The sequence below is a fragment of the Limulus polyphemus genome, unplaced genomic scaffold (assembly GCF_000517525.1).
Source record: "Limulus polyphemus unplaced genomic scaffold, Limulus_polyphemus-2.1.2 Scaffold2423, whole genome shotgun sequence".
NCBI lineage: Eukaryota > Metazoa > Arthropoda > Merostomata > Xiphosura > Limulidae > Limulus > Limulus polyphemus.
In genome coordinates, this window is record NW_013668033.1 from 159,097 (window position 1) to 170,199 (window position 11,103).

Here is an 11,103-nt window from a genome sequence, read left to right on the forward strand (position 1 = left end):
TGAATTAAGAATTTTTCTGGTTTTATTTCATATCCTCTACAACAAAATATACGAGTAACTTTATACTGCGAGTATGGTCTAAATGGAACAAATGGTTAACATCTACTCCTTCTAATCAGTGGTTTAACCAAACACCAAATAATATTACTCATAATCTCGGCTTTTGCACTTAGAAACCACATATTCTGGCTGCAAACGTGCCCTCCAACCAATTTTATTCAAATTAAACAGACACGATTTTTTTTTTTTTATACTAAAAGTTTCCACTATACCAAAATGCTAACTTTACTAGTGTTAACATATTATTTCCCACATAAAGTATATATACCACAGACTAGAAAATTGCCGTTCAGCAACGTAACAGCACATATACTATACACGTTTAATACAGTAATACTTAAGTGTTCCAAAGTTCTTAATAATTTACTTTTTTTTTTTAAACAATCATCAATTCGTTTTATTTGCAGGTGTTTAAACCATTTCCTATTTCAAGTCTACTAAATATTTGTTTTAGAAGTACCCCACAAACATATTTCTAACAAATAATAAGATATTTACATTCAATCAATAAAAACCCCTGTACAAGGAAGTCAGGTAGACTATAAAATCAGACAAACAAATTTCCTGGTTTATTCTTAAAGCTTTGGAGTCTGGAATGAAACTAAACCACTCTATCGGCTCTTCGTGCGAATGGGTATGTGAACAAGCCGAATTCTCATGACGATACTTCAAGAGCTTCTGACATTTGTTGAGCTCTGAGAATGTTAAAACAAGCTTGGCACACTCTAACTGGCCTCAAAATCCTCAATCGGTTAATTTGTGACTCAAAACGACTGCATCTGAAAAAAAATCATTGGAGATTTCTTTAGAAAATCAAGTAATTCCCAGAAAAAAGAAAACAATCAGGGCAATAAAATAGTCAAATATAATAATTAGATATCAGTTGAACAGCTAACAGAATACTATTATTATGATCTTGGCATTTAAACTATATCTTATGACATGCTAACATGATCTGCTGTTATGTCTCTGACATTTAAAAAAAATTCCACGCTGTTCTGATCCAGTTTTGTGTTTCCAACATTTAAAATTTATTGATATGCTGTTATGATTCACTGTTACAATCTATAAAATGTATCGATATGCTGTTATGATTCACTGTTACAATCTATAAAATTTATTGATATGCTGTTATGATTCACTGTTACAATCTATAAAATGTATCGATATGCTGTTATGATTCACTGTTACAATCTATAAAATGTATCGATATGCTGTTATGATTCACTGTTACAATCTATAAAATTTATTGATATGCTGTTATGATTCATTGTTACAATCTATAAAATGTATCGATATGCTGTTATGATTCACTGTTACAATCTATAAAATGTATTGATATGCTGTTATGATTCACTGTTACAATCTATAAAATGTATCAATATGCTGTTATGATTCACTGTTACAATCTATAAAATTTCTTGATATGCTGTTATGATTCACTGTTACAATCTATAAAATTTATCAATATGCTGTTATGATTCACTGTTACAATCTATAAAATGTATTGATATGCTGTTATGATTCACTGTTACAATCTATAAAATTTATCGATATGCTGTTATGATTCACTGTTACAATCTGTAAAATGTATTGATATGCTGTTATGATTCACTGTTACAATCTGTAAAATGTATTGATATGCTGTTATGATTCACTGTTACAATCTATAAAATGTATTGATATGCTGTTATGATTCACTGTTACAATCTATAAAATTTATTGATATGCTGTTATGATTCACTGTTATAATCTAAATATTTAAGATATATTTTATTATCACACACATATGATCCATTATTTTATTCTAAACAATTAGAATCCTTTAGTGAGATACAGCCATAATCCTTTAGTGAGACACAGCCATAATCCTTTAGTGAGATACAGCCGTAATCCTTTAGTGAGATACAGCCGTAATCCTTTAGTGAGATACAGCCGTAATCCTTTAGTGAGATACAGCCATAATCCTTTAGTGAGATACAGCCATAATCCTTTAGTGAGATACAGCCGTAATCCTTTAGTGAGATACAGCCATAATCCATTTTTGGGTTTTTGAAAGTTAATTATAAACTAATAATAATTTACCTTTTTCTCACCAATGAAATAACCAAAAGTATGATTAATAGTATAACAATTTTGTATAAGAAGCGAGCCTAATTTACCATGATTCTAGCTAGACCAACTCTGATCCAATCAAGCTGACAAACTAAAGTCCAGTAAAACTGTCTACAATCTTTAACATTAGATAATTAACACTGGAAGATATACTTGCAAAAAAGTTTCTGTCTTCATGGTATTAAACCTACACAGAAATCAAATCCAGCAAGTAATGACTAAAGTTAAGGCTAACACCACCAAACTAACAACTAGTCTTATTACTAGCCATTCATAAATGCTTGGTTTGATTCAAGTTTATGCCTATCAGTAAAAAAAAATATAAAAAGTCTAACTTTCTCTCTCTCCGAGTAACGAAAGGCGTGTTAAGGTTAATTTTACAGCAAAAAAAAATTAATACCTACCGTGAACAAAACAACTGTCCACAGTTTCGACAATGATGTCGACGTTCTGCGAAGGAGAAGCGAACTCCACAATCAACACAGTTCTCACCTCCTTCATCCTTAACCCAGTGATCAGCCACAGCTCGCCCTGGCTGGTCAGTTACACTCCAACTAAAGACACGTCCTCTACTGTCACCAACGTAAATTGTCCGATGATCCCTATCAGTGAGGCAATAAATAATATTGATCTTCATAAACTATACCTCTTGTATTACATAATGGGCCCTGAAGTAAACAGTGACACAAAACTATGTCTTGTTTTACATAATGGGCCCTGAAGTAAACAGTGACACAAAACTATACGTCTTGTATTACATAATGGGCCCTGAAGTAAACAGTGACACAACAAACTTCTTTTTTTTTACTCATTTTGATAAAAAAGTTTTGTAGTACACAATATAAAAATTAATCCCAACTAGAATAAATCTATTAATATCTACCAGTCAGGAAAGGAAAGCATTATTAACCATCATTGTCTTTAGTATTTGGAGGTCTTCCCTACAGGTAAAATAAATATAGAAATACTACAAGTTCATACACCTTTATAAAACAAAATTTAAATTCTCAGTTACTTCATGATATACATGTGGATATTGTTGTGTTACTTAGGAATGGTTTCTGTGTTGAAATAACATTAATCTTGTTTGTTTTCACCACTTATAAAGGCTGCATTGTGTTTGATGGAATTATGATTGGATAGCTAGTTTACAAAGATTAGCACGAGAATTTGGTAAAAGGATCACAGAACATTTGGTTACTGAATTATTTTTTTTGAAATCCAACTGAAATTAGTATAAGAACAAAACAGTGATAAGTTGAATTATATCAACTTAAAATAAGATCATAATGAAATCTTACAATGGAAATTTCTGTGAAACTATCTTGGTATTTTCACTTAGTTCCAAAAAGTCTCTTTTCTATTTGTATAGTTTATGATTGGCTGTAATTCACCAGAGTTTCATCAGGTAAATATTGTCATTCAAGTTGACAACCAGCCTAATCAATCAATAATTAGGTGACATTCTGACCCTCTTCATGTTTAACTACCATCCATGGTGTTCATTTCAATTGTACACTACCTTGTAAATATATCTTACAAATCAGAATAACGTATTTTTTTCTTTAAAACAACAATAATATACCATATGAACAGTTGTGCTCTATCTTTATCTACAAGATAGTAAACTACTCCACTAAATCAGTTACAGCGCACTCTGGTGAAACTTACATACTTCATGTATGTAAATCATCTTTCAACTCGGTTATTTTCAATAATCCGTGGATTAGGTTAGTAAACAGACATCAGATTCTGGTCAGTACATAGCATTTAATAAAATATGTTTGACAAGCAAAAAAATAATATTTGAAAACCCATTTCTGAGTCTAATTTAAGTACTAACAAAATCAAAGGAATTGATGCTCACTGAGATAAAATCTCAAGTAATATTGAGAGTATCCTTAGTAAACAAGAGAGTTCTTAAGAAATATTACACAAAGACTAATGCAGTTACCATGAGGTTAGAAAAAAAGAAATTAATTTGCATTTTTGTATCAAGAATTAAGTGAAAAAATGTGTTACCCCCTGAGAAAAACAAAATGGATTCGTGCCACTCGGGTAAAGGTATATTTGGCATAAAATAGTTGTTGAAGTTTATAAATATGCTACGTTTAAAATTGAACCATACCTAAAAACAACAAATGCTGCCGAGTTCAGATATTATGACTGATATTAGTTGACTAAGATGTATGTATGTATGTACAGGTTCAGTAATTTTCTTTATTAGGTTTCAAATGGGAATGCCAATTAGTCTTTCGGAGTAAGCTTACCATGCACACAGCATTTGATAGGCGAGACAATGCTGAACCAGCTGCTGTGGTAGCATTAGCAATTTCCAAGTAAGTGTAGCTATTTATGTTGACTTTCAGAAATAGGGTATTACGTATTTAGTCTCTACTCTGTACAGTTGTTGGGAAAAATATTTTAGTTTTTAACTTCAAAATTGTGATGTACCCTATATTACCACAAGTTTCACCAAACCTAGTAGAAAAGTACTTACGATGCAGAAGTGAGTAGCATTAGTCAATTACCCCCCCCCACACACACACACACACACACCTATCCATTTAAACCAGGCTGCTCTAAAGGTCTTGGCATCATGTGAAAAACTATTCATTATCTATAAATAAAGATCATGACAAACAGTAATTCAACTCAGGAATCTTTTTATTGTGAATATATTTTCACTCTGTTTACCAAACAACTTTTTGTTTTTCTCAGAGGTGACATGTTTTGTTTTTCTCAGAGGTGACACGTTTTGTTTTTCTCAGAGGTGACACGTTTTGTTTTTCACAGGGGTGACACGTTTTGTTTTTCACAGGGGTGACACAAGAGGCTTGCCCTTCATTGTTTTACTTAAATTTAAAAAAATACAAATCAATGGAACCATTTTGTTATTGGGTTCAGATAATGTTAACACCAGCAGCCAAGTTAACTCTGCTAAACTCTTTAAGATCAAAAGGTTTTATTTTCAATATCTTGTATTTTCCTGCACCAGCTATAACTGGTTTATGTTATAATTGTTTACACAGTTACTGATAAAATGAATGCATGCTTCATAGTAATGGAACACTTATTCCCAAGGTAACTAGTGACATAAATGCATTATCTCGTGTTCATACTATACTTATTTTCAAGGTAACTTGCAAAAGAATACCCAATTTAGTTGTTTCAATCAGAATAAGAATTATTAATGTAACTTTGTGAAACAATATAATTTGTTGTTTTTAAACACAATGGGCTGTCTGTTCTGTGCCCACCAGTAATACTGAAATGCAGTGTTTAGTGTTATAAGCCTTCAGACTTACAGGTGAGCCATTGGACGCTCAAATAATTAGAGAACAAGAAATACATTTATTGTACTAATGAATTGTTGCAAACTCTGTCTTTTTCTTTTTAAGATTGTACCCACATTTTATAGATTCTAAAACAAATATATTTATATGAAAATATTTTTCTGCCTAAAAAGCGACTCGTACCATAATAGCGACTCCTAAACCATAATATTAGAGTTGTATTTGAAACAACTGAAAATTGGGTTTTTATTTCTAGAAAAAACACATGTACCTAGGCTGAATTTTAAAAAGATATTAACACACTGGTAGTGGGACAAACAAATAATAAAAGTATCATAAAAATTTTCTATCATTCAACCATATCCAAACAGCAGCAAAGTTCTTGGAGTTAAATAGTTATTTGTGTTATACCTTCAACATCTCAGGTTATTGTTCTTAACAATCCGAGACATTAAATATTTCATTCTATTTAAGATAACCCCTGTCAATCTAGGTTTTGTTATTTGATTAGAAAGTTATCGTTCTAAAATTTTACTTAACATATTGTGTGTGACTTCCACAAAATAATTAAATAGCAACTTTCCCTGTAACAAATAAACTACAATGCTACACGAAAGTGCTATTAAACACAACTGTTCTACATCGATTTAACTTCAAAGAGCTTTGTACATAAATATTTTACCAGAAAATCAAATGATTTTTCAGTAAGGAAGAACAGTACTAAAAATATTGAAACAGTAGTCACATTTTTTCTGATCTAAAATATAATATTATGTACATAAATATTTTACCAGAAAATCAAATGATTTTCAGTAAGGAAGAACAGTCCTAAAAATATTGAAACAGTAGTCACATTGTTTTTGATCTAAAATATAATAATATGTACATAAATATTTTCCAGTTGAAGTAGTACGAAACTTAAGATTTAATTCAAATTAAAAACTTGATAACGAGTAACCCACTTTTTAGAAAATACAACTGGGTAATAAAAAAACTTTATTACAAATGTACGACCTTTCGACAAGATTTTGTCATCCTTGTCGAAACGTTGTACATTTGTAATAAAGTTTTATCATTACCCAGTCAAGCCGTCTCAAAATTTGTATTAAAACAAATAAAATTTTAATAACAAGTCTACCTGCAATATATAAATTCAATAATTAGGTCTATACAATATTGTTGAGACACCCCCCCCCCCCCATTAGCAATAATATGTTTATGGCCTTGTGACTACTTCAGCTATTATATATGAATAATGTTTTAATTCCACACAATGAAAAACTATTTAAACAATTGGAAAGCTTGTAGATGAATAGAAAACCTTTATATTCTCCGAGTAATCACATACCTTGACGTAAGATGTTTTGCTTTTTCATTTCACTTTTCTGGTTAGGATCTTCTGCAGAAGGATTTGCATCAATAAGGTCACCTTCAGTCACCATTACAAAGGACTCACTTAAAGAAGTATCTGACTTGCTTATTCTTAAACTGCCCAACTGTTCAGTCCTACCTTCTGTTACAGTAACGGTGCTACTTCTGCTCATTGTTTTCTGAAGTTGTTCCCCCTGAAGCAGGCTCACAGATTTGGAGTGTTGAATATTAACAGAGTTAGAGTTTAATGTAGATTTCTTCATTTTTTTTGTATCACAGGTTAATTTTTTCACAGTTTGCCATTCATTTTTTCCTGCAGGAAAACTATCTTTCTCTTTTGTAGGTTCTGAAGTATCTTCAGGACCAGCTGTAAAATGTCAAACACTGCATTTACACATAATTAAAACATTATCTCAAAACTGTTGCATAAAAGAAAACTTCACACTCTACTGATAAACACAATAAAAACAGCAAAAATTATATATACATAATTTGCAGTCAATAAAAAAGCTGTTAAACCTAAATGTACCTTACGTGTAAAAATATACAAAATCTTGAGTGTCAGATTTCAACTGCTTGTCAGATCAGATTTCATCCTTAGCTCAGAAGTTCTCAGACTATGTCTCACTGGTCAAATGTAGTTTGAAGGATGATTTAATCTGACTAGTGGCAGATAAAGGCTAAAAACATTTAAATTACTATTATTATTCTTACATATATCCACCAATAATTTCAAAGTTAAGCACATGGTCCATTCTCCAAAAACGTTTGGCAACCTCTGCAAGTAGCTGAACAATCAGGAATATACCTATACATTACACAAGTTTTTTTTGTTTTTTTTTCAATGTGATAATCAACCTTTTATAGCATTGCACATAACTACAGGAATAGTTACAAATATATTAATTTTGGCTCTTTTGAATTGAGAAAATCGTTTAAAAATTAAATTATACACACTTGAAAATAAATCTGATGTTTTAGACCCTCTTTAACATTATCGTGATTTACAAAGAAATAATAATTTGTACCGAAATATTTTCCAGCTGAATTAGGAAGCTTAAGATTCATTTTCTATTTTTTTACCCACAAACTCTAATAAAAGAAATATGATTCTAATAACATACATTCATTAAGACCAAAATTATCTTAAGCCTATTTTAAATGCATTAATAATAAAGTAGTTTAGTTAATGGAAGGTGTTGAAGGGTCATTGTGAACAGTGAAATTTTATCTGTTTTATATAATAGTCACATCGTCATCTTTATTTACTTTATAATTTCTGGTAATTCTCTTTTTAAGTCAATACTAAAATTTGGCTATGTCACAGTTAGTCATTTAATTTTTGTTCCTTTATTTTGTGTTTCAATTTGACTGATCATAAGGTCAAGGTCAAATCCCTCATATGATCCGGTGCTGAACTCTGGCACAACTGGACGAGAATGGTAACACATTCTCTCTAGCCAGGATTGCCATTCCATATAACAGCTGGTACCCATCATACAACTCACAGTCCATATAACAGCTGGTACCCATCACACAGCTCAAAGTCCATATAACAGCTGGTACCCATCATACAGCTCACAGTCCATATAACAGCTGGTACCCATCATACAGCTCACAGCCCATATTACAGCTGGTACCCATCATACAGCTCACAGTCCATATAACAGCTGGTACCCATCATACAGCTCACAGTCCATATTACAGCTGGTACCCATCATACAGCTTACAGTCCATATAACAGCTGGTACCCATCATACAGCTTACAGTCCATATAACAGCTGGTACCCATCATTCAGCTGAGTGCCTTGCACAAGGACACAACATCATGATGCACAACCATCTAACTATGAGTCCAAAGCATAAAGCCAATATGCCATACTGCTCCCACAAGGAGGAGCTGTTAAGATAATTACATTTTTTAAAGAGTTGGAAAGCTTGTGGGTTAATAAAATCTTATATTTAAATGTGGTACTTCAGTCTATAAGTTTTCCTTTTAAACTGAGAGAGAAATAACAAATTGAGAAAATACAAACAATTCAATATAATTATTTGAAGTTTTTCTACAAAATTATATTAAAATAAACAAATAATTAAAGAGTTCCTATACTTATAAAATCACAAGGTATGCCAGAAAACTGATTCTCCAACTATTAACTGCCAAAATGTATTAAAAATGTCAAAATAATAAGGCATGTTTTATGTCACTTGCTGCCCTCTAAGGTCAAACTGTTTAATCAGTGACTCTATTTAAACATTCATGAATTTGAAGATTGACAAAGCAGCATTAACTAATATGATGATTTACACCACGGTTAAAGCATGGCTAAGAAGTACATAACTTTTAAATACTACTTATAAGACAAAAATAAATGCCTGTTCCAACAACTACTGGAACATATACTGGCCTAACTCTTAACACTGATTGTAACCATATTTTATACTATAGAGATTTTATCCTTTTCAATACATTCTTCTGTTTCACTAAAGATTTAGATTCTTAGAATAGTTTACTGTTTGTCTAAATACACTCAAATAATTCTTTCACGTTTTTTTGTTTCAAGGAATAGATGTTTGTGGGCTGTCTGTACTCAGCCCACCACAGGTATCGAAACCCGGATTCTAGCATTGCAAGTCCGCAGACATACCACTGTGCCACTGGAGGGCTTCAAGGAATAAATGGAATAGCAAGTGACATCAAACAAATTGATGTTTTTCAGTGAGATTATAGAATAGTTATCTTCGGGAATCACATCAATTGTTCAAGATGGCGACAAAAAAAAAGAAAATAAATGGACAACTGAACTGACCATCATTCTTAGATGGGGAGGGGGAGGGAGGTAAAATCAGAAAAATAATTTGTCATTACCCCTACCTATTAGAGGATTTTGTTCACATAAGCAAGAAGTTTCATACAAGGAAAAAAAAAATGTTTTGAATGATGCTGTTTAACAGTGTAGGTATGTTCAGAATAAAATGTTTGTTACAGTTCTCAGAAATACACAATCCTTCATACTCTTTCTTTCAAGATAATGAAAGCTTACACTGCTCAATAGTACAGTTTTCAACTGGTCATAGTGCACATAAACTTAATACTTTCATATCAAAAATCAGAACAATTTTACAAACTTTACCTAAAGTCTCATCAGTCTCATCTTCCGACAGTGAAAACTCTGAGAAACTTCTTCCAAGTATGCCTTGATACTGATTCAGTTCATCTTCACAAGTAGTTATACAACTCATACGACGAACAATTTCTTGGCCTTTCGAAGCTTCGGCGAGTTCTTCATCGGGACTGATCTGGGGACTCTCTGGTTCAACAGGCACTTGAACATAATCAGGTGACCACATCTAGTAATACCAATACAAACTTGCTTGAAGGAACAGAAATATTTCATCAATTTACTGTAGAAATATCTCTAATTTTGTGTTAACAAATACAGAAGTAAATATTACAAAACTTATGGGACCATCTACAAGTTCTACAAACAGACCTTTAATTCCGTGTGATATTTAATAAAAAAATAATACAGGAAAACAAAAAGCCTAATTTTTGACGTGTCTAGCAAAGTGAAAATACCTCACTTTAAAAAAAAAAGAACCAATGACAGAATGTGCTTAAAGTCCAGATCCATGAAAAAAATACTCGACAATTTGAAGATTATACATTCACGTACTACAAAAAGTAATGTTTTGTAACCTTACGAGTTGAAATCACACAGTACTGCATAACAACATAAGCCGAACCAAATGATGAAAAGGTTATTATAAAAGATCAGATCTTAATATGATTGCTAGGCTACGGAGACTAGAGAGAAAAAAATATGATAAAACTTAAAAATAACATAAAATAAATGACATTTAACAATATCTATATAACTTAAACATAATTAATATTTCAGCCATGACAATCTCCTTCAGGTGCACACAAAAAAATTAAATTACAGCTTTGGTAGAGATGTTGCACTGTGCTAAGTTTCTATATTAACAACAACCTACTTGAACTACACTGTCACTTGAGCCTGTAATGATTAACATATTACTTAATTTTCTATGTTGACAACAACCTACTTGAACTACACTGTCACTTGAGCCTGTAATGATTAACATATTACTTAAGTTTCTATGTTGACAACAACCTACTTGAACTACACTGTCACTTAAGCCTGTAATGATTAACATATTACTTAAGTTTCTATGTTGACAACAACCTACTTGAACTACACCATCACTTAAGCCTGTAATGATTAACATATTACTT

General features: G+C 31.6%; 2 protein-coding genes across 3 annotated transcripts; both read right to left on the reverse strand.

Annotated features, from left to right (window-relative positions):
- Positions 1-2,857, reverse strand: LOC111087648 (WD repeat and FYVE domain-containing protein 3-like). Its single transcript, XM_022394997.1, has 2 exons — positions 2,580-2,857; positions 1-839 (listed from the first exon to the last, which is right to left on the reverse strand). Exons 1-2 carry the CDS (start codon positions 2,810-2,812, stop codon positions 716-718), a joined length of 357 nt encoding a protein of 118 aa, XP_022250705.1. The 5' UTR covers positions 2,813-2,857; the 3' UTR covers positions 1-715.
- A 3,833-nt stretch (positions 2,858-6,690) lies between these two features.
- LOC111087647 lies at positions 6,691-11,039 on the reverse strand. Of its 2 annotated transcripts, none has more exons than XM_022394994.1 (3): positions 10,914-11,039; positions 9,977-10,193; positions 6,691-7,209 (listed from the first exon to the last, which is right to left on the reverse strand). In XM_022394994.1, the coding sequence occupies exons 1-3, from the start codon at positions 11,022-11,024 to the stop codon at positions 6,812-6,814; spliced, it is 726 nt and encodes a 241-aa protein (XP_022250702.1). In that variant the 5' UTR covers positions 11,025-11,039; the 3' UTR covers positions 6,691-6,811. The 2 variants fall into 2 exon arrangements, with proteins under 2 accessions (XP_022250702.1, XP_022250703.1); XM_022394995.1 differs by lacking the exon at positions 10,914-11,039 and adding an exon at positions 10,842-10,882 and having other exon boundaries at positions 6,697-7,209.
- Between the last annotated feature and the right edge of the window lie 64 nt (positions 11,040-11,103).